Source organism: Xenopus tropicalis, chromosome 4 (genome assembly GCF_000004195.4).
Source record: "Xenopus tropicalis strain Nigerian chromosome 4, UCB_Xtro_10.0, whole genome shotgun sequence".
NCBI classification, from domain to species: Eukaryota; Metazoa; Chordata; class Amphibia; order Anura; family Pipidae; genus Xenopus; species Xenopus tropicalis.
The window spans coordinates 97861021-97884100 of record NC_030680.2 but is presented as its reverse complement, the minus strand read 5'-3'; the positions used below and the strand labels follow the sequence as shown (position 1 = coordinate 97884100).

At 37.1% G+C, this 23080-nt stretch overlaps 2 protein-coding genes across 4 annotated transcripts in view; both read left to right on the top strand.

The window, feature by feature from the left end:
* Positions 1–23080, top strand: part of rabgap1l (RAB GTPase activating protein 1-like) — a 165956-nt gene that overhangs the window by 67540 nt on the left and 75336 nt on the right.
* gpr52 (G protein-coupled receptor 52) lies at positions 5051–7131 on the top strand. The gene has a single exon (XM_002931434.5). The coding sequence runs from the start codon at positions 5214–5216 to the stop codon at positions 6303–6305; it is 1092 nt and encodes a 363-aa protein (XP_002931480.1). The 5' UTR covers positions 5051–5213; the 3' UTR covers positions 6306–7131.

The window sequence follows — 23080 nt, the reverse complement described above, 5'->3', positions numbered from 1 at the left end:
CTGTTTTGACAAAAGCTCAGTTGGGGTATCTATATGCTTTCAAAGCTCCTTTGAGATGCTTGCATTCTTTGCCCTTAGATTTAGCAGCGGTAGTCACAGTTTCCATGTAGTGAGCTGGTATGTTCTAGTGGGTGTCAGAAATGGAATAAAACAGCAAATACTATCTTATACTTTTATATATATATATATATATATATATATATCACCCCCCACCTCCTTAATTGGCACTTTATTTGGTAAAACATCTGACCTCATAAACTTCATGTTTTGTCCACAGAAACTTGTGTATTCATTTTGATCTATTGTCTGCATGTCTGTACCAGATATCTGAACTGTGTTGTGTTTAGGGCTTTTCTATACTTCTGCATAAAGGTTTGGCTTGATGGGGAAACACAGGCCAAACCACTCCTTAATCAGTTCTTTGATAATATAAGATCCTCATGCTTGAAGCAGGTAGTGTTTAAATAAACCTCCCGCAACTAATACATTTAGTTTAATTATAAATACATCTTGTAACTAGTTATGCACTTTCACTTTAGTAATATTTGTCATTAAGAATTCCTCTATAATAGCCATTTCTATATAATATATTAATAACGTTTAAAATAAATGCAGAACTTTTTAAAATGGAATGACAATACCAAGGCTTTATATTCATTAAGTTTGTAAACCCTGTGAAGGGGTCTTGAAGGGGGATTTTCACGTTTATATTGTGGACCACTGCAAAAAATGTAACATTTTTCTTAGAATTTACTACACAGCTACCTTTCCAGTATACCATATTATTTACTCACATTTAATGGGGGTATACTTTACTTTGCTCAATATCCTAATATGGGGTATTTATGAACGTTTTAAACAGGTTCAAATGGATATGGGCCCAATTTTGCCACCCACATGCTGGGCCAGATAAGACTGATTTGATTGCGACTGGGTCATACAGTGGAGCCTATGCAGGTCCATTAAAGGACATGTAAAGTCTACATTTGCCTACAATGTATATCCGTTGGGCATGCCTCCCCCACCCAAATGGCATTATTTTTACTGCATATATCCCCTCCGCTTGCCAGCACCATCACATTTTCCTAATAGCAGCTTTCACCTGGTGGCCATTTTTCCTCTGATACATAATTAGATACATTTAAATCTGCAAACAGCATACACACACACAGACCCTTATTCAGCATACATTTCATTAAGAGTACAGGCTCACACAGGCACAACTGTCTCTGATAAAAGTTCTGCTTTGTTTGAGCTGAGCTCAGGAGAGTTGTTTGGGAGAGAAAAATTGAACAGACAGCTAGAGCTGAGTTTCTATGGGAACCAGCAATGCCATCTCTATACTGGCTGCTAGACTGGTAGACTGGGGGGCGTGTTTAGTAATCTGAGTTTAGAACAAATGAGCATGCCCCAAGCCAACAGCCAAAGCAAATTCCCGAGGGGGCCGAGTGGGTTACAGGAGGAGATCAAATCTAAGTAATTAAGGGGATGTTGCCCTGTTCGCGGTGGCGCGATTTCCCTGAAATTGCGAGAGGAAACTTCCATGATTTCAGGGAAATTGCGCCGCCGCGGGCGACTAATCTCCCCGTTTGCCAGAGCCCTTAACCTCTGGGCAACCAGTGTGGCAGGTATTGAGAGATTTCAAAGAGGCTGTTCACTGCTTAAGTTTTTCTGTGTGGGGTTTACATGTCCTTTAAGAGAGGACTGCATCAACTTGCCAAAGTAGTCCTTGGCCAGTAGGATTTTCAAGCCTGCCTAATAGATGTCAGTTGTATAAAGCACATACAGCAGATAAGCTGCTGTATGATAAGTTGCTTTTTACTGCAAATTGGACATGACCAGCACATCAGGGGTGTCAAAAAAGAAATTGTGATCGATTGTGATAATCAAGCTGATCCTCTTCCCTGCCGAAATCCACCCAATGTGCAAGGTGACAGGTGGATCATATGCCTGTACATAACAAAAAAAAGGCAGATAGGAGCAGCTGTTTTTTTTTTTTCCTGCTGCTATAGATACGACTGTTGGGACATTGCCTTATAGTGCATAACAGACCACCCTTTGAGCATTTGAGAATTTTCTAGCCGAATGCCTTTAAACTAAATGACATTATGCTGAATAGACACAATCGAGGAGCGTCTCCTCTGGCTAAAATGCCAGCAGAGAATATGCTTTCAATTCCATAGGCATACATTTTGCCCATGTATATTAAAAAGGCTGTGTAGTGTGAATGTGTTATTCTTTTCTGTAAAGAAACAGACTTTGTGTGTATCTCGATGTGCCCTGTCTGCAAGCTGCAGATTCCACTACTGACCGCCTATGCATCACATTGCTTTTTTTAGAAACTACATCAAGTGCCCTTCTTTATGCAATGTTTAGCACTGCTATTTTATTTGAATTAATAATTAATACACCCCCTGTGACAGGAGGACTCAAATTACTGTTAACTGGCTGAAGCTATTGTTGTTTGTAGTCAAACTGTTCTAACCTTTGCTTGAATCGTAACACATTACCTAGGGGCTAAAGCTGGGTCATTTTAAATCTAGCCGATATACAGCAGCAAGCAGTGCGCAGACTTGTGAAAGGCATTATTTGTGCTGCACATAATATGGGATCCTCTGTGGTAGGCATGCATTCAGGAACATATGGCAACGGGGATCAAAAATGTGAAAGAGCCGAAAGAATTTAGTTGAGTGCTGAACACCTTTTATAGTGTTTAAAAATTCAGTAAGTATAGAAAAATAAGTGACTCTTGTCATTAGCTTGTAATATTTAATGATGGTTTGTGGCATTAATACTGTGTGTCCTGGCAACTGTTACCTAGTGACAATTCCAGCCAGCAGTATCCATTGGCTGCTCTGCTGATTGGGACAGAAAGACCGAGTCACCTTTCTGATGTTGAGCACTGCAACAGCCTATGCAGGAGAGAGGGGGTGGAGAGATGATGGGAGGAGGAAGGGATGTGGGGGAGGAGCAGGGGGCTCAGGTGCAAGCAGTAATAATAGCAAGAGTGAAAAGGAAAGAGAGACTGAGAATATGAGGAATAGCGACAGGCTCTGCGCACACTGCATCTCAGTAGCAGGACTTCAGTACCAATGTGACAGCTCAGCTGGCAGGAAGCCTAGGTGAGAAGCACTGCCTACAATGACTGTATTAAAGCCACTAGGAGGTTATAGCACAAGGTGAAGCTCCGTAGTTCAAAAAGCTAGGATAAAGGCTAGGGTGGGGAGCTGATACAGGCAATCAAGCACGCTTTTTAGCTTAAGAAAAGACAGTAAAGCGATAGAGACATTTATTCCTGCATGGCTAGAAGCAAGATAACTTACGGAGGAGACAAAGAAAGCTTTTACAAAACTGTTTGAGCCTTTGTGCTGTTACCAACATTCCTTTAAGGTAGGGATGTCGGTCACTTCGGCTGTTGTGAACTACAGTTCCCAGCATACCCCAGCAAGCAAAGGAAGGGTTTGTCATATCTGTTGTAAAAAGATATCTTATGTACTGCCAATTACTCCATTTGTGTATGTCTTAGAAGGTAACAGTCTTGGAAGAGGTCTGAGGTGGAATGACTAGCAGGTTAATTTTAGCTTACAACACCTGTATGTATGTATGTATGTATGTGTGTATGTGTGTATATATGTGGATGTTTAAATGTCATTTGTGCATGTGTATATACACACACAACAAAGAAAGAGACAGTAGACAATAGTAATGTTTTATTTTGTTTTTTTGCCTGATATGTGTTTGTAATGCTGAGACATACACTAAACTATTGAACTTGATGGACCATTGTCTTTTTATAACCCAAATAAAGTATGTAATTATGTAACCTAGGCTGAAAATGACCTTGGGTATCCTTTAATGTGGCATTCTACTTCCTGTATGTGCCTGCAACAGAAAGCATAGGTGAAGTTATTTTCTGTCCTCAGGAATTGTATGTCATTACAAGATTTCTATATACTTGCCCCTTAACCCATTGTATACTAGATTAGGATAATGCACATTAGGTTCAAGCATGTTAAAGCATTTTTGTTAACATTATAATGCTTTCATATCTAGTTCAACAAAAGTGTACTTTTATAGGGGGCATATCGTGTAATAGTAGTGCTAATATCTAATTTATACATTAAATAACCATTAAAAATGGTCCATTTGAGAATCTATATTATATTTTTGTGGGTTGATTAATAATTGTGGGTTATATTCCAACTTTCCAGTAATTTCCAATTTAAGGGGGGAGGGAGTAAAACAATTCTAACTGCTGCAAATATCAGCATTGCAAGTTAATTATTTTTCTTAAATAAGAATTTTTAGCAGTATACGCAAGGCTTTACAAATGGAAAGGTCATGTGTTGTTCAATAAACCGTAGTAATGCTTTCCATTGTTAGCCAGCCTTGTTAAAATATATATATATATATATATATATATATATATATATAATAATTTTACATTTCCACTTTCTCTGGGTATTTTTTTAAGCTCTTTAAATTATTGTTTTCTTTTCCAGCAAAATAAAAAAATAATTGTTAATTTAACCAGTTGTTGCAAAATTGACATCCTCTTATATTTTTTTTTTAATGAAATGTTAATGATCATTTGCACGTTTTATTTTATCAGACCTGGGCAGCTTGGCAATTTTAAGCCTTTCAGGCCTGAGATGCTAAGATATTTTAAGCTGTTTCTTTACTTCCCCTCCTCTTATTCAAATTTTCTGGTCTAAAGATAAACTATCACAGGGGAATTAAACAGCCTCATGACCTCCTCCTTCCAAAAACGTAGAATGAACATAATCATCGAAACTGTTTTCATCTGGATTTTCTGTCTCTCTCCATTTTTGTATTCTTATTTTAGTTTCCTTCGTCTATGGTTCGGGATACAGAATCATTCCTCTTTAGCAACTGTGCTTTGTTCTTGCTAAGAATGGATAAAGATAATGAGAGAGAGTCAACCAGCGTCCTTTTCTTAGTTGATTCCACAAAGTCTCTCCTGTATGCTGTGTTTTTTTCCTTTTTGTTTCTTCCACGTCTTGAAATGAAAAAGTGAACTGCGACTTTTAAAAGATTGTCCGTGGCAATTTTGCTGATGGAACAGATTGAGAAAATATGTCCTGAGGCTCAGAAGTGGAGGGTTTCTTACCCACTTTTCAGAGCGGCATTTCCTGCCTGCTCTTTTAGGCAGTGTTTTGCAGTTTCTCATCAGCTGACCAGTAAGTCAAACCATGAACCAGTCACAGTTAATTGATTGGAGGACAGTTAACACAAGTGGATATTTATTGAATACATCTGGACATCACCCCTGTCCTTTGGGTTTTGGACACTACAGTTCCGTGGACGTATGCATCCTGGAAACCTCTATTATTGTGCTGCTAACCTTTTTGATAATCACTGGTAACTTGACTGTCATTTTTGTATTTCATTGTGCACCTCTTTTGCACCATTATACTACCAGTTATTTCATCCAGACAATGGCATATGCAGACTTATTGGTTGGAGTTAGTTGCTTGGTACCTACTCTGTCACTTCTTCATTATTCCACTGGTGTCCATGAGTCCTTAACATGTCAAGTGTTCGGCTACATTATTTCTGTTCTGAAGAGTGTTTCCATGGCTTGTTTAGCATTTATCAGTGTGGATCGATATCTGGCAATCACCAAACCCCTTTCATACAACCAGCTAGTAACGCCCTGTAGATTGCGTCTCTGCATTATACTCATTTGGATCTATTCTTGTTTGATCTTCCTGCCATCTTTTTTTGGCTGGGGTAAACCTGGATATCATGGTGACATCTTTCAGTGGTGCGCCATCGCCTGGCATACCAGTGCCTACTTTACTGGCTTCATTGTGTGCCTGCTGTATGCTCCTGCAGCATTAGTTATTTGTTTTACATACTTTCATATTTTTCGCATATGTAGACAGCATACCAAAGAAATTTGTGATCGCCGGGCACGATTCCCCAGCCATGAAACTGAATCTGCTGGTGAAACTGGGCCTGGTCATAGCCCAGACCGGCGTTATGCCATGGTGTTGTTCCGGATTACCAGTGTTTTCTATATGTTGTGGCTCCCGTACATAATCTACTTTTTGCTGGAAAGCTGGCGAACACTGGACAATCCTATGCTTTCCTTCCTTACCACTTGGTTGGCCATAAGCAATAGTTTCTGTAACTGTGTCATTTACAGTTTGTCCAATAGTGTTTTCCGTCTAGGACTTAGGAGGCTATCTGAAACTATGTGCTCACCTTGTATGTGTTCTAAAGACCTGAAGGAACGGGATCCTAAACCCCGGAAACGTGCTAACTCATGTTCCATCTAAATACAGAAAAGGAGCATATCTGCACAAGCCCCCAGGATGCTGCTTTTTCTGAAACCTCTACAAATAAATGTTTGCCCCTTTCAGCTTAAATGTCTGGAATTATAATGTCTAAAGTGAAGTAATGTACTTTGATTGAAAGGTCGCACGAAGAGTATTTAAACACTGACATAAGTAGCTTTGATTAGGTGGCAGTTAACTTAGGAACAAATATTTTAGACAGATTCTGTAGAATGTATACCCATAAAAAGATCTTTTGAAAAATTTTCATTACAGATTTCTGTCCTGTGTTACAGCAGGTGTGATAAGATAGTGTTTCATATAATGGTAGGAAAAGTAACTGTTCATAGGTAATGCAATTCCAGTGTTAAAAATGTGTTATTTTATAGATGTGTTTAATTAGGGAAAAGCTTAATACAAAGAGGTGAGTGACAGCTAATCCTCCTACATAAAATCCTCCCAATCATATTGGAGTTTCCAGCAGACTGTGCAGTTTAAATGTGTTAATAATGAACTCATCTGTGCCAATGGCATCCCCCCCCCCCCCAAAAAAAAAAAAAAATTACTGTAGAGACCTCTCTGGCATTCCATAGAGTTAACTCCTTTACCACAAGTTATTTTTTGCTTTACCCATTTTTGACAATTTCTCTTGTATATGCTGTTGATGTTGTTTAGAATTTACAAAAGATTCTTTTTCATTCATGGGTTCCACTTGACTGAAAAGTTTACCAACTTAATAAGAAAATTATCCAAAATGAATGTATTTGCTTATAGGCGACTGTACATTTAGCTATGTATTATTTTTTACAGTAAAATATACCTAATCTAAGTAATCTAAATATTTTCTTTCTTTCTTTTTTTTTTTTAATAAATATTTTGAAACCATACTGCCATTGGTTATTCATCCCAGAAATGTAAATGCATCATAAATCTCATTATTGACTGCTGTTAAGAAAATACTGGTCTCTGATTATTAGTATCCATTCGGGCCCTGATCCAGTTGGGATTTTCTAGCCAGACTGACTGATAATGTGCCAGCCTTCACCACAAATAGTCGGGAAGGCTATTGATGTTGCCCTGTATGTGAGCCGGTAATAAACGATTGACTCTGTCAAAAATGGCAAATTGGCACGCAAAATTTACCATGTGCAGTTATGGGATCCCTTATCTGGAATCCCTTTATCCAGGAAGTTCCAAATTACGGAAAGGCCATCTCCCATAGACTCTATAATAAACAAATAATTCACATTTTTAAAAATAATTTCCTTTTTTTCTGTAATAATAAAACAGTACCTTTTTACTTTGCTTATAGGCAAAACAAGCCTATTGGGTTTATTCAGTATTTCAATTATTTATTTAGCAGACTTTAGTTATTGAGATCCAAATTACAGAAAGATCCCTTATCTGGAAAACCCCAGGTCACGTTCTTAATAACAGGTCCCATACCTGTATGTGACCAGCATTACTCCATTACACAGGTTAATCATGGATTTGTGAATATTAGATTTTCAAGTCTTTTCACTTGTCTTCTGTAGACATACATTTTGCCGTTGATGTATTTACATTGCCTGTTGACTCTAACATTGCCATTTGTAGCCTGACTGGATATTGATGAGGCCAGCTGGAAAATTCTCAGAGGACCACGTTAGGCTGTGGATGCATTTCCATCTGCATATACCACTGTGTGATCCAATTGTTGGCTAAGCCATTTTATCATCCTGATATGGCCTACCACCTGGGGGCCAGATTCACTTGTTTGTCCAACTTGCCTTAAGTGTCTATTCTATTTATGTGTTTTGTCAAAGGCTATGTACTCAATAGGTAGTTTTATTAAATATGTGTTCTTAAGCATTTGCCTTACTATCCATGAGAAGGAAATGCAGGGAAATATAGAGCTTCCTGAGTATAATGGACCTGTATTCCATTAAGGATGAAGACACACAGAGCTACTAGTAGCAACTATTTTTTCATGGCTACTAAATGCCAGAAAATACCCTGCCATAGAGAATACTGAGAATTGCCTCTGCTAAAACACACACATAGAGACAATTATCAGTAAATAATCAGCATTGTCTATTTTAGTAGCCACGACAAGTAGCTGCTACTCGTAGCTCTGTTGTTCACCCTAAGACAATCCATCTCCATTAGAACATTGAGCATTCCATACTTTGCTAGGTGTGTGGAGATTAAACATCAATTGCTAGTTAATCTTGATTGATACTGACTGAAAACATATTTCTTAAAACCTTTGAACAGATGTTCTGGTATTAAAGGGTATTATTGAGCATAAAGCAGGCATGTAAATTATTAGTATGTGATGCCCCTAAGATTTCTGCAAAAAAATAGTTTTTATTCTGTGGTCAAATTAGGGATCTATTATGTGGTAACAATTGTTTACTGTTCCTCTGTAATTATAACACAACACCTTGTTGAGGGTGACAAATCCACCATAAATGTGTGCAAGTTTAGACTATACATTCATTGCAGTGTTTTCAAAGGTTTAGAGGTTATTTTTAAATTCAATTGCTATTGAAAGCTGTATTCATCCCTTTCTATTCTGTGATTCTGACTTTTGAATCAGATGACCTTTTCTATGTCTGTTTAACAGCTGCTTTTTGCTACATTGTTCAGGGATTAGAACCAGATAATAATATAAACATATGTTTTTTTTTTAGTAATAACAAATACAGATTACTTTAAAACCATAGAATTTTTAAATTTCCTATATAATGGAAAGCCGTCTTGAATTACATTCACTTTTATTATGCTGCAACCCGTGTTTAAGTGGAGATCTTCTTTAAATATGTCCCTTGCTGTTTATGGAAGGCTATATAATAAAGGTTTATTTTCTCTTTAATATGGAAAAAATGAGAACCTGAATATTGGTGTTGATCGTATCAACTCTAACAAAAATTGTGTAGAAATGATTCTACATCTATTTGGAAATGTGCTTTTCTGTGTCAAACAGCAGATTGGAGAGATGTACTTTGATTTAGATATCAAAAGCCTCTAGTGATAATTAGCAAGGCACTCTGAAAAGTTGACTGTTGCCCCACTGATATCAGTCATTAATGAAAAAACTAAGAACAAGGAGAAGTTTCTCATGGTTTAGCTATTTTAATGGTATTAAAATGCCAATCACGTTAGATATCAGCAGGAGCAAAAAAAATCACTGCTCTTTTATGCAATGTTTAATTTGTTATTACTTGTAAGTTAAAAATAAAAAAATCTTATTCCTTGTTTCATTAATTTCCCTGAACTCTATTTTCCTTTGCTTGTATCATATTTTAATGAGATTTGTGTAGCTAAAACCTTGAGAGATGGATATTTAGGAGTCCTTTTTAGTAACAGATGGATCTGTCTCTTTGTGGCTTTCTAAACACATTTTTATACTGCTGTCTGTAGCTGTTGTTATGATCAGAACCCATTATCTGTCAGGGAAACCAGCTATTAATTGTTTTCATTTTATTCCAATTCACATTACTAATTTATGTATTTTAATGTAAAAAATTCCCAGTTCTCAGGAAGCACACTGTGTGGTGACTGCTTGCTTCCATCATTTGATGAAGTGCATTAAATGTGATGTGAAGTGCTATATTGTTGAAGGAATGGACAGCACTTTCAACACGTCTGCAAACAAAATGTCTGGTTAATTATACTACAAAGCAGCAAATTAACTTCCCCTTAATAAGATGGCAAGATACCATACATTAGTTTTAACCAATAATTACATCTTCAAACATGTAAAAAAAAATGATTTTATGAAGAACTGTGATCTATGGACTTCTCTAAGTATTATCGACAGCCTGAATGTTTTTGTATCTAACTCAATGAGAACTGAACAGAGGTATTTTATTACATAGCAGATATTGTACAGTATATGGGTAGGACAAAACTCTGTAAAGGAATTTAATGAATAGACTACTGAATATAGAAGTGAATTGGTAATATCCCAGTGGAATCAAGAATGCTAAAGATTTTTAACGGATATATAAATGGTATGCGATCCCATACCTAGATTTTTTTAAAAATGATTTCCTTTTTCTCTGTAATTGTAAAACAGTACCTTGTACTTGATTCAAACTAAGATATAAATAATCCTTATTGGAGGCAAAACAGTCCTATTGGGTTTATTCAATATTTAAATGGTATTTAGCAGACTTAAGTTATGGAGATCCAAATTACGAAAAGTTCCCTTATCCGGAAAACCCCAGGTTCTGAGCATTCTGGTAATAGGTCCCATACCTGTATATATATATTTCTTCAAATGTGTAGTAAAGACAGTGCCTATGTTTTTTTTCTGAAGGCTGACATAAAATTAAGATTTTGCTGGTTATTCCAGCTGTATTAAAATAAATTGTATTCATAATGTTAACAGAGTCTTACACTGGTATTTTATATTATGTTCGATCCTGTATGAAGAAAAAAAAAATCTGTCCTCAAAACGAATTAGTAATTTGCTATAAGTGCTCAGTATGAATAAATTTGTCTCTGCATTTTTAGAAATAATTTAAGTGCATTAAGATCATGGGAAGCAAAATATTTCTGACAATATAGTATATGTTGTATAGTAGTTCTAAGCCTGCAGTGATCAGCACAGTTAACTCTGTGGTAGGGTCTGTTAAATGTAATTAGACATCAACTGTTAATTGCTTATGTGCCTGCTTATTGCATTCCTAAAACGTACATACCTTTAAGTCGAAACATGGTAGCTACTTGTCCAAATTCAGGAAAAGCTTGGATTGGTTTTGCATTTTGTGCATAAAAGCTGTGACAGAATTGATATAAATGAAAAGAGAATAATGTAATAAAAAGTATTATGTAAATCATCCAGATGTTTTTGGTCTGTGTTAATGTGGTTTCTGCATTAAGAGCTGATTAACTAGTTTACAGCCTGCAACAACAATTTTGTTCATTTTATTTAAAACTTATTGTACAGATATAAATTAGGTAGGAATATAAAGCTAAGGACAATGTGAAAATAAAATAGCAATTTTTACCACTCTCTTATGGGTTAAAGGGGTTGTATTGCTTCTTCTAAAAATGGCAGTGTTATTTGTTGTAGATTTTTTGTTAGCTGGTAACAAAAGTAACCTGTTACCAGAAAGCTCCAAATTAAGGGATGGCAATTTTTAATAGATTTCAATTAAATCAAACAATTAAAATTTTTAATAATAATTTCGTTTTTCTCTGTAATAATAAACCCCCAGAAAGCCCCAGAACCCGAACATTCTGGATGAAAGGTCCAATACTTTACCGTTTTTTTTCACTTTAACTGGCAAGTGGACAGCTGCCAAGCCTGATTTGTGCTGCAGGTAAGGGGTTTCAGTTTGAAATGGAATAAAGCTTGAAAAAGTGTCAAGTTCAGAATTCATTTTAATCCGCTTGAAGAGCTATACAACATTATTCATAAAATACTCCATTTGTTGGATGCTTGCAGGAAGGCTTAAATAAAGTCACACAAAATATAGGAATTTACCTAGGATATGTAAGCCGTAGGTTGCTGGTGCTTTCCCCAAATTGAAAGGTACATATACCCTGCTTATTTTAGCTGGTGGGCTGTAAGCTGCTGATCAAATTGGTACACAGAACAAGTAGCCATCCAGTTTGCCAGTAGGCAGTGGCTACTCTGCTTTTCAACTTCCTTGCCTAAAGCTAATGCCAGACGTGGCGTAGGGCTGATATTTTCGGCAAGCGGAAAAATACTTGGTGAAAATACAGCCCTACGCCTGCTACTTGTGCCTGCACCCAAATTAATGAGATCCGCTCGGGTGCAGGCACATGTAGCCGATATACGCATGAAAACGCGAGATAATGCAAAGTCTCGCGTTTTCATGCGTATATCGGCTACTAAGATAAACATTGCTGCTATTCTGTCATTCAGCTCTTCAGGATTTATTCAAGAAAACTCTTATCTGCAGATCACCTCACTATAATGCGATAAACAAGAGACAACTATGGGAAACTCTTGAATGTCAATGATTGTTATAATGGCAAAACTTTTGTGTAGCAAAATATCATAATGGAATATATCTAATAAATCTTAGGTTTAAAACTCACATTGCATCATAAACTACATATGTACATAAACTAAATGTATTATTATTTTATCATGGTGGCTTCTAAAAAGAGTACTGACACAAAACCTCTGCAAATAGTGACACTATAGTATGATGAGGTAATAATGATTGCCCCTTTTCTTTATTTTAATTAGTTTGTGTACTAGTGCTACTAGTGTAACCTAGTAGCTAAGGTAGTGTTTCACAATATGTGGGACTGCCCTTTTGAGTGGGGTGTAAAGCAGTGGCAAAGGCAGACCCTTGTGAATGACAGGGCTGTATTTGCTAAACCATGCTTATTTGCTTTTCTAGATACACCTGAAATCCCAGTTTAAAGGTGAGTTAGGATGAGATTTCAGGTTTCCTAAATATTCTTGGAACTGTGACTGAATAATTGCTACACTCGTAAATTCCTATACAGGTATGGGATTCCTTATCTGGAAACCCGTTATCCAGAAAGCTCCGAATTAAAGAAAGCCTGTCTCCCATAGACTCCATTTTAATCAAATAATTCAGAATTTTAAAACTGATTTCCCTTGAGTACCTTGTAATTGATCCCGACTAAGATATAAACAATCCTTACTGGATGCAAAACAATGCTATTGGGTTTAATTAATGTTTAATGTTTTATTGGTTTTTTAGTAGACTTAATTTTGGAAAGACCTCTTATCTGGAATACACTTGGTCCCGAACATACTGGATAACTGGTCCTATACCTGTATTTGGAATCTTGTTATGAACTTAAAGAGGCCCCCTCACCAAAGGTTGGACCCCTAGGGGGACTTTGACCTGAAATCAAGACACTAGGTTTGTTCATAGCCTACCAAAAGAGAGAGATTCTCCTTTTTAATGACCTTTGTAGCAGGTGGGAAAATATAAGACTACTGGTATCAGTGGTGTAAATGCATAACAAATAAGTTGCTAATGCTGCACAGATACTTATTTATAATTTAAGAATTCAGGAGACAGAACCATAGCTGATGATTATTTTTTAGAAAAATGTGTCTTATTTAGGAAAGTGACAGATTTTACTCATCATGCACTTTATGCATTTACTCCACTTAATAAGCACAAACCACCTACATTTAACATTGCCTGGTTTGTTCACTAGAAGCAGGGAAGCTCTGTTTATACATCCATTTTGTAAGATACATATTTTATTAATCTGTATAAGCTGGAAAGCATTTTGTCTTAAGAGAAGAAATATATTTTAGCCTTTGTAGAGGACCCTCTGTTATATATAATGAAAATAAAAAAGTATTTTTTTTTTAACTCTAAAAGGCTTGTGTCTGAGGTGCTGAAAAGTCAAAAACAATGAAAACAGAGACTAGTAGGAAAGTATATGGATATATGTGGTGACCCTGCTGTGATTTGTTTAAATCTACTGGATGTTTGATGCCAAAGTGAATGGAACGGAACAAAATGTATATATATTCAGCTTCAAGGAGAAAAGAAAATTCTGAAATGATACTGTGAAGCCTCTGTGCTTTTGTACCACAGCCGTGAATAATAAGTGTTCTTTCAACACGTTCCTTAGGTCAATTCATTCAGTATTCACTATAGGCATATATTACATTGTATTTCAGTGCAGAGTAAACATTTGTGTGCAAGGTGGAATAAAGCAGCCTGTGTTATCTATTAAAAGGTGAAAAATTAAAAAAAATATACAAAATGGTGGAATATAATAGAGGATCTGGATAAGTGCTCTAAAGAGATTAGTTGTTAAACCTTTGGCTGGGAAGCACAATTGTACCATTAATCTCTCCCTAGCAAACCTCCTACTTATTGCTACATTAACTGACTTAATGCTTTTTCTTATATTACTCTCCTGACCTATTTACAGCACAATTGCCATGTAAGACATTGCATCATTTAACCTATGTCTTGTATTATATTAAACAGTTCTTTCTGCTAACAGAGTTTTACTGATTACTTTATTTAAACAGTAGCTATCATACATATAACGTGTGCCCAAACTCTACTGGATGCTTAATAATTCTGTTTTCCACAAATGGCTTTTATTTTTTTTTCTTATATATTTGATTTAGAAATGATTTCTGTGCATGCTTCCCAACATTATTTATCCTACTGTAAAATAGCATAGCTATGCAATTTGGCAGCTGGGAGTTACAGATTGCTGACTCAGCCAGTCAGATCAGATGAAAATATTCATGTTGTTTTCTGATTAAAAAAAAAGGTAGGTTAAGGAAATTACAAATTTATTGACAAGTGTAAGGAAAAAAGACATATGCTTAGCAGATTATCAAGCAGCCACTAGTTTAGTGGATTGTTTCTTATAGCGACAGTTAAAATGTAGTATTTCTTCTAAGCTGTGTGATTTTGTGCACAAACAACTTTTTAGCCCACTATACACAACAAATTGTGGTGCAAATGGAAATTTATTAAAATCATGGAGGATCATTTTTGACTGCAGTTTTAACACAAAATATTTTATGGGTTTTACACTTGAAGCAACACACTAATAATTAGATTACTTTACTAGCGAAAGGAAACTCCCTTACCATTTAAAGGATGGCCAGCAGCAAATGTATGGTGTTTACAAGTTGTCCTCTTATTATTTTATATTATTTTATTGATTTTATATTAGTGGTTGCTCTGGGGAAAAAAAGGGTTTTGCCCTATTTTCAGTGTAGCTGCCAGAGAGTTTGACCACCATGGGAATATGCTCCTCCAACTAAGTGGGTTAAACTACTCACCTAAATGAGTAAGGGGTATTACATTTGTAACAAAATTATTTTATTGCTAGAAATGCTTGCTAAGTGACCCTGCTGAAATAAAGCTTTGTATAAGTATACAATCATAAATGTATTGGTTTCACCTGTTTCTTTATATTCACATAGCTCTCCCAACTAGGATAATAGGAGAATATTCTGTTAAACAAAATGAGCCTTATTTTATATTGGGGGACAAACACTTAAAAGGGACCTGTGACCCAGGCATAAAAAGATCTATAATAAAAGCCCTGTTGATATTAAACGTGAAATCCAAATTCTTTTTTTTATTAACACATTCATAGCCCATATAAAAGCATTTAAAAATTCCATCTGTCAATAATATATTGCCTGCCCTGCCTCTATGCCTTAGGCATAGAGGCGGGGCAGACAATTACTTTTACTTTCCATTCAGCACTCGCTTTCCCCCTCCCTCCTAACCATCTAATTGTTTAGCCAGTGCATGGGCATGGGCATCAGGTCTCTCATCCTGGCACATAAACTTGATTTTGGTATGATGCAAAGCTTTCCTTACTAACAAAATGGCAGCTTCCTGCTTGCTATTGTTGTGTAATTTCAAAACTGAAGGAAACAAGAGTTATATTGTTTATATAGTGTATGTAAAGTTTAGAATGCTTGATTAACCCAATAGAAAAGAATTTGAAATTATTTCTTAGGTTGCCAGGTCCCCTTTAAAATGCATTTAGTTGAATGATGGCACTGCCTCTTTCAAAGCAAGTTATCATTTTAACTGAAGATTTGTTTTAATGGCTTTGCCTTTATTTCTCTGGACAGGCATTCCTGCATTGCAACTGAATAGTTCTTATCCTAAGTTAGTATGAATCACTTAATGATAAAAAAAAAAAAACACATTTTTAAGTATGTCTTAGCCAAATTACTTTTGTTATCAGTGTCATTCTGCTCTTGCTTGTTCATTCCAGTGGCCTGTCAGTTTTTAGCAAAGTGTAAGGACTGGGTATATACTGAGAATAATTTGGACTAATGTGAAAGTGACATTGCTTGTTACATTAAATTACTGAGAAGGTGGAAACAAACATCTTTTGAAAAGCTCACAGCCCACCCATAACAAATCCACACCTTATAATTCTTGCCGATGCATGTGTTTTTAAGTGCAAGGCTTGGCATGTGTAGGAATTTTCTATGTTAATATAGTATTACCCTTGTTAATATATGTTTTGTCACTTCACGTATTGTTTTGTTGTTTTTCCCTTATGTCTTTGAATATTTTCCTGTTCTATCTTTGTATTCCGTTATTTTTGTTCTGCTCTTCAGTTTTCTGTTTGTTAGTCAAATTCCTTTCTGTTTTGATGTAAACTCATGTCTAATCCTGTGAATTAGGCCACAAGTTATTAGACAGTTGTGTTCAATATATTAAGCAGCTGAGACATTCACAGACTTTACCATCTTGCTGCATTTTGGCTCTGCAAAAGGGTATAAAAAACACAGGTCAATTCTAATTGTAAGGGCATCACCTTGTTTGTTTACATTACCATAACATCCCATAAAATGGTAAGAGAAGTAGGTAGGGATATGTTTCTTTAATGGTATAAGGGGGAATTTTTTTTTTTTCAAGTGTTTTTATTGATTTTAAGTTTAACTGGAAGGGTAAGAGGGAAGGGGGGGAAAGGGAGCTGGACGGTCGATCTTCATGCCGTGGGCTTTGCTGAGGATTCGAGCCATGGGGACCAGACACCTTCGAACTTGTTTATGCAGCCTCTGGCTAAATAGGTGAGTTTGTATAACTGTAGCTGTGAGTTAATCAGGGCAATCCACCTGGCAAGTGTTGGTGGGGTTGGGCCCATCCAGTGCATGGCTATTGTCTTTTCGGCATAGAAGAAAAGTAGTCTCATGAGGCATCTGGTATATGTTCTGGGCACCAGGGAGTCAAGTTGGCACGTAGTTGGGTTATAGACTTGAGGGAGCGACAGTTCTGTGGCCATTAAGTGCACAATTTGTCTCCAGAATTTCTGCGTATCTGGGCAGTCCCATATCAGGTGGAAGAAATTAGCGGAGGGGGCCTTACATCTGGGAGAGGCTAGTCTTCCAATGGAGTGTAGTTTGTAGGGTGTAAAGTACATTTGATGAATAACTTTGAATTGTATGAGTTTATCTCTAACACTCACTAGGGGTTGGTATAGATTATCAATGATTTTGGGGATCTAAGCAGATTCCGCTTGCTACCCACTTATATTTTACTCTAGGCCGTGGGTCATAGCGCTTGCAGATCAGGTATTTGTATGTGTTGGAAAGAAGTTTTTGTCTAGTTGGTTGAGTTATTAGATCCTCCAGCTCAGTGTGCTGTGTTTGTGGCGGTAGTTTTGGGAATTGGGTTGCGCAAAGATGTGCGATTTGTACATATCTGAACTCTGACAGGTCAGGTTGGGAGATAATTTGGCGTAGTTGGGGTAGGGTGTTTAGGGCTCCATTTGTGTACAAGTGGTAGATTCGCTTGACCCCCAGTTTAGCCCAGGTTTCTGCTTCTGGGAATGTTGCGAAATGTTTGAGGTTGGTGTTGCCCCATATTGGATAAGGGCGAAATTTAAACAAAAACTACAAAGCAATTTAGAGTATGGAACCTGAGGGCTATGAGCCCGCAGGGGCCATGGGAGAGTGACAGCCAAAATAGGTTAAAAGCAGTGTAAGTACAGTAGTTCAGGGATAGGTCAATTACAGTCACAAGGGGCACGCTATTTACGTTATGCTGATTGGTTGTTAAGGGGGTCAGCTGTTGGTAACGGATTATGCCCGGAAAAACCTATGGGTATAAAAGCTGGGAATTCTGGTGGGATACCTTCATTCGGCGTGGGACATCTTCGTGGAGAGCCAGTGAGGAGTCCGACCCACCCACCCATTTTTTATTGTTAACTTTTGGTGTGAAATGTTTATTAAATAAATAAAGATTTAAAAAAAAAAAAAAAAAAAAGGCTATTGTCGCAGCAATATGTTGATGGTAACTGGAATATTTGCTTGGAGGGTAATTGTTACATGGTTAAAAGGCAGCCTGCTGTGTATGTTGTTATCAGGGGCTGGCTGGTACAACGGGTTGTTTGATACGGTAACAATTAACCAGTTATTTTCATTCTTGTGATATATTAAAATTAATAAAGCTGCTGCGGCCTTTTATCCCCACCAATTAATTTGTATGCCTCATTTATTCTTATTGTATAGTGCTGTCTATGCTTCCCATTAGCCAGGTTTCAATTAAAGGAAAAACAGAATTTGATGGACATGTGGCTTTTTTCCAGCCTCATCTACTATATAACTATAAGGGATGTAGCATGGTCCACTGCCTCTATTGTTATTCCTTAGTTATATTACACTGACATGTTATTCAGTGCTTTACAGAGATTTTGCATCATTCACATTAGGCATCTTACAATCTAAGGTCGCTAGCATGCACAACTTACTAACACTGGGTCAGTTTCATTATCCTGCCTTTATGTTTTGCTTGGAGGAAAAGAGGAGGAATGATAGATGTTGGTGGCATAAACATTTTATTCCTCCACTCTAAGTTGTCAGCAGTAGGTCGCGAACATCTCATCCTCTAGCAGGCCCTGACTGGCAATCTTTGGATTCTGGCAGATGCCAGAGGGGCTGTTGTAAGATGCCATACAGGCTGTAGAGCCTTTCCAGCAGATTTATTCACTGAATCATAGATTTATGGGATTTTATTTGTTCACTTATTTCTGACACAATGCCAATGAGGGAGCACCATGTTTGAGGATTATAAGTATTTTTTTTTTGTACTGTAAATCTCAGCAGGTAGAAATGGTTTTTCTTATTTTTATGTTGAACTTGTAAATCAGAAAATAAATTATATTTTAGTTCAATTTTAGAACTGGAGCTGACACAATAAGGCTGTAGTTAGAAATCAGAAGAGCTCTTTAGGCTTGAAACTGAGCTGGGGTTCTGCAGCTTGCCTCTCTTAATGCAGCCAGAGTTGAAGTGGGGTGCCAGGGGCCAACTAGAAAACCTTAGGCTGCAGACTCCCTCTCTAAACTGTAATCCTGACAGTGTTATTATTCCTCTAGGAGCTGCCTTCTGTGATAGCTTGCTTTTATAATGTTAACACCATGGACAGAGTAAATCATTTCTCAATCATTTCTTAAAAATGTTTATAATTGTAGTTACTGGTTATTGTTATTAACATTTATTTATAAAGCGCCAACATATTCCGCAGCGCTGTACAATAAGTGGGTTTCATACATTGGACATACAGAGTAACATATAAAGCAATCAATAACCAATACAAGAGGTGAAGAGGGCCCTGCCCAAAAGAACTTACAATCTCAGGTACATAAAGATTTACAAGTTAGTGTGATTAATGTAAGATCTACTATACTGCTAATACTGATCATTCTAATAATAATATTTGCACTGCATAGAATAACTACTTTAGTAAAATATGATTTGAGATTATTCTGCACAGAGACCATATACCCCCTTTTTTTCCTTTTTAGAACTTGTATTAAAGATTTCACAATATATACAGAGATACAGTATATTAAAATGATTGTGTTACAGCATGGTTTTATAAAATAAACTGGTGTTTGGTAACCAATTTTTGTATCTTGCATCTCTTTATTGGTTAGGTGCTTACAGGTAGGCTGGGTTTCGTATACCCTTTTTATATAAAGTATTCAGATAACATATAATGCCCTTGTGAAGCACAGTACATTATTAAAGGACATGTAAATCCCCCCCACAAAAAATGTAATCAGTGAACCGTCTCTTTAAAATCGCTACATACCTGCCACTCCTGTTGTTAAAAGGGTTAAAAGTAAGGCTGCAGCAACCCTTTAATAACTTGGGATTCCTTTTCCTCCTGTAACCCACTTAGCCCCTCCCTCAGGAATTGGCTTTGGCTGTTGGCTACTGAGCTTTCTCCATTCTTCTCAACTCAGGTCACCAACCACACCTTCCAGTCTAGCAGCCAACGAAGAGATGGCAATGCTGGTTTCCATAAAACTGCTCAAGCTGTGTACTCTGCTGGAGAAACATGTGCTTCTCCTTACCTTCTCTTCTGAGCTCAGTTTAAACATTAGAGGGCTCACCTTATATATAATATACATGGTAGGAAAATGTATGTTTTACATACCCTTTAAAGCGGACCTGTCACCCTAAGAAATAAGTCCAAATTATTTTCTATATTGTTAGTTGAGCAAAATAAACTTTACTTACTCTATATAAATAATATAAATCTTGTTTCCTTCCGTCTTGGAAATACTCAATCAAAGCAAGCAGGCAGGCACCATTTTGTGGACACTGTTATTAAGGCAAGCTTTGTATCATGCCAAAATCTTGTTTATGTGATAGAATGGGGGGCCTGATGCCCAGGCCCATGCACTGGCTACACAGTTAGATAAGGAGGAGGGAGGGGAGAAGTGAGATGTGCAGTGACATCTAGGAAGTGCTGAATGGAAAGCTAAAGTTACTGTCTGCCCCACCTCTATGCCTAAGGCATAGAGGCGGGGCAAGCAATATATGATTGACAGCTGTGATTTTTAAATGCCTTTATAATGGGTTTGGATGTGTTAATATAAAAATTAATTTGGGTTTCATGTTTAATTTGAACAGGACTTTTATTATACAGATTTTCATGTCTGGGTGACAGGTCCACTTTAAAGTGCAAGGGATCCTTTATTGTTACTTGATCACGATAAATGATAAATATTTTTATGACTCGATAAAACAGCACCTAGTGGCGAAATTATTATTTTAGGCATGGGAGTACAATGGATCTAGCAGATATTCAAGGGGACTACAACAGTAAAGGTATTTAACCCTTTAAGTGCCAAGGGACGTAGATTCTACGTCCCAGGTACCAAGGGACCAAAGTGCCATGGGACGTAGAATCTACGTCCAATGGCACTGTCGGCTTTACAAGCGCTGCGCTCGCTTTTAAAGCAGCGCAGCGCTTGTAAAGCCTGCACAACCCCCTAGGCAACGAGCGAATGAACACATACTTACAGATCCGGTCCCCGAGCCGCACCGATCCGGTCCCTCAGCCAATGACAGCAGTGGACACGCATTGATGACGTGTCCACTGCTGTCCCTTTAAATGTCGCCACCCCCGCGTCGCCTCTTCACTCCTGCTGAGCACATGTGACTGCTGGAGCCCCCCTGCTGCCTTCCTGCTGCCTTCCTGCTGGATTGGTCGCCCTGATTGCCTGCCTGCATTGTGTGAGCTGAACTACAACTCTCTAACCACTGTTTATTTTGCTTATTTCTATCTCAACTGTCTAAAAATTTTTTTTATTTTTTTTTTTCCATTTCTTCTTCTATCTTTGTCATTATTACACTTTTACACACATACACACTTATTTACAACTTTCCCAAGCACACACAGACACTTACACACACACTTACACTTAGAAAAAAAAAAAAAAAAAATCTTTCTTTCTTTTCTTTTCTTTCTTTCTTTGCTTTCTTTGGCAGTCTTTTTTTTTACTAAAACTTTATTTCTGATCTTGCTCTATAATTATCTGATTTATTTGGTTGCATTTTAGTGTTTTTTTGGCATTTTCATAATTGATTTCTGTTTTTGAATTATTCTATTGCACTGTAACTTTTTTATTGCTATTGGGTGCTGAATTTGCAGTGACGTTGGTGGATCCAGGGCTCTGGCCACTGATTTCATTGCAATAATTGTTCTTCTGTTGGTTTGAGTGGTTTTATTTGAATTTACTGATTTTATGGTGTTTTATCTTTGCATTGTTCTTTATTGTGTATTTAGTGCCCCTAAAAGGTTGCTTTTGCAGTGACGTTGGTGGATCCAGGGCTCTGGCCACTGATTTCATTGCAATAATTGTTCTTCTGTTGGTTTGAGTGGTTTTATTTGAATTTACTGATTTTATGGTGTTTTATCTTTGCATTGTTCTTTATTGTGTATTTAGTGCCCCTAAAAGGTTGCTTTTGCAGTGACGTTGGTGGATCCAGGGCTCTGACCACCGATTTCATTGCAATTATTGTTCTTTTGTAGGTTTGGGTGGTTTTATTTGAATTTACTGATTTTATGGTGTTTTATCTTTGCATTGTTCTTTATTGTGTATTTAGTGCCCCTAAAAGGTTGCTTTTGCAGTGACATTGGTGGATCCAGGGCTCTGACCACTGATTTCATTGCAATTATTGTTCTTTTGTAGGTTTGGGTGGTTTTATTTGAATTTACTGATTTTATGGTGTTTTATCTTTGCATTGTTCTTTATTGTGTATTTAGTGCCCCTAAAAGGTTGCTTTTGCAGTGACATTGGTGGATCCAGGGCTCTGACCACCGATTTCATTGCAATTATTGTTCTTTTGTTGGTTTGGGTGGTTTTATTTGAATTTACTGATTTTATGGTGTTTTATCTTTGCATTGTTCTTTATTGTGTATTTAGTGCCCCTAAAAGGTTGCTTTTGCAGTGACATTGGTGGATCCAGGGCTCTGACCACCGATTTCATTGTAATTATTGTTCTTTGATTGCTTTTAGTGGTTTTATTCCATTTGGTTTCAGTTGTTCTAGAAAGATCCAGAGGTGCTAAGTTCAGATTGTTCTAGTAGTTTCTATTGCCAAAGGTTAACTCCTGGTCATCCCTTGCTGGCTTGAGTTTATCAAAAGGTTACAGTGAGGTTTTTTTTTTCTAGCTTCTCCTATTACAAGTGCTGTCTTGCTTGCTGCTTTTTTTTTTTTTTTTTTTTTTTTGCTTGCTTGTTTTCACTTTGCCTGCTGATTGCTAGATTTGCAGTTGTCGGTATATTTCTGGCACAATGGCCAAACGGTTTTACAGCACCGAGGAAGCTGCTAGGTATTGCATGGACTCCAGCTCAGAAGAATTTAGCGATTCTGGGTCTGAGTATGTTCCATCTGACCACTCTACTGAGGAATCAGAGATAGACGATAGTGACACGGTTAGCGCAGAGGTTAGTAGTGGTGGCACGCTTACTGCTGAAGAGGCAGAGGCTGGTGGTAGTGCCCAAGATGTACCC

Bases quoted from the DNA above. Each gene is read 5' to 3' on its own strand.
- gpr52 (XM_002931434.5), top strand. From the start codon at position 5,214: ATGAACCAGTCACAGTTAATTGATTGGAGGACAGTTAACACAAGTGGA.